This window comes from Camelina sativa, chromosome 18, assembly GCF_000633955.1.
Source record: "Camelina sativa cultivar DH55 chromosome 18, Cs, whole genome shotgun sequence".
NCBI classification, from domain to species: Eukaryota; Viridiplantae; Streptophyta; class Magnoliopsida; order Brassicales; family Brassicaceae; genus Camelina; species Camelina sativa.
The window spans coordinates 5,491,179-5,492,426 of NC_025702.1; the positions used below are offsets into that span (position 1 = coordinate 5,491,179).

Genomic DNA, 1,248 nt, shown 5'->3' on the forward strand with positions numbered 1-1,248 from the left:
TGGTAAAGAGAGAGCAACAGAAGGAACAGAGGCTGACACTGGGGATTGGCAGGCCTTTCAGACTTATTTATTGCAAGATGCCGATAGAGATGAACGTACTAGTGACCATATGATGGAAAAGGAGATTGCGGGGAAGAAGAGGCAAGGTACAGGGAAGTATGATCCTTTGGCATATGATGAACGTGAATCAGGAAAGTATCAAGAAAGAGATTTATCTGACATTAGGAATGGTAGTGTGACTCGTAGAATCAGGGGATCTAGTGACTCCTTTATGGTACACCAGAGAGAAAATGGTTTTGAGAATTCTTCTGATCCTCTCAACTTGAATGGATTTGATAATCCAGGGAATGGTCTGGATAAGAGATCATCATTTAACATGGATGATGACTCTTATATTGTTGCTCGGGGATCTGCAGCGCTAGATGAAGCTGGAAGACATAAGAGAAATGCTATAGACATCGGATCAGAGATCTCTCCGTGCCACCAAACTGATGGAAATGAAAGAAAGCAGGTCAATTATGAGCCTCATGATCTGAGCCTGATACCAGAACGGGAAACAGAGAAGTTATCAGCTGGGTATGATCCTGCACTAGAGTTTGGATCCAAAACTTTGAAGAAGAATAACGAGGCAGCTGGAGGTGCTAAGAAGTCTGTGAAGGATCCAAAATCAAGACTTTCTAAAGATGCTGCAGATAAGAGGAAGGCTTCAGGGCCAATACGGAAAGGACGACCCACAAAGATGAGCCCTTTAGATGAAGCAAGAGCACGTGCTGACAAGCTTAGAAGTTTCAAAGCTGACCTCCAGAAAATGAAAAAGGAGAAGGTAAAATCTATGCTTAACCAATTTGATGATATAACTTCTTTTTTAACTAAGCATCTAGGTGGCACAATCTCAAAGGATATAAACCAACTTGTAATTGAAACTTTATATCATACCGGTTATTACCATCCCTTCTTGTTTTAGGAAGAGGAAGAGAGGAAGCGCATTGAAGCTCTGAAAATAGAAAGGCAAAAGCGGATTGCTTCTAAAAGCAACTCAACAGTAAGTCAGTCAAAGTTGCCTGCACAACAAACAAGAAAACCAATGCTAAACAAGTTTTCTCCCGGCGCTCCTAGAGCCTCTAAGTTTAGTGACTGTGAACCAGGTTCATTATCACCTCTTCAACGTCTTCCCAGAAGAACTGCTTCATTAGGGTCAGATGACTCTCTGAAATTCCCCAAGAATAGTAAACAAACTTCCGTCAGTAA

The 1,248-nt window shown here is 41.7% G+C and overlaps 1 protein-coding gene across 1 annotated transcript in view; it reads left to right on the plus strand.

The window, feature by feature from the left end:
- The window catches only part of LOC104763157, a 7,766-nt gene that overhangs the window by 3,570 nt on the left and 2,948 nt on the right, over window positions 1-1,248 (plus strand). Inside the window, exons 11-12 of the mRNA XM_010486566.2 lie at window positions 2-823; window positions 965-1,246. Coding sequence (XP_010484868.1) covers window positions 2-823; window positions 965-1,246 — 1,104 coding nt within the window. The remainder of the gene's footprint in view (window position 1; window positions 824-964; window positions 1,247-1,248) is intronic.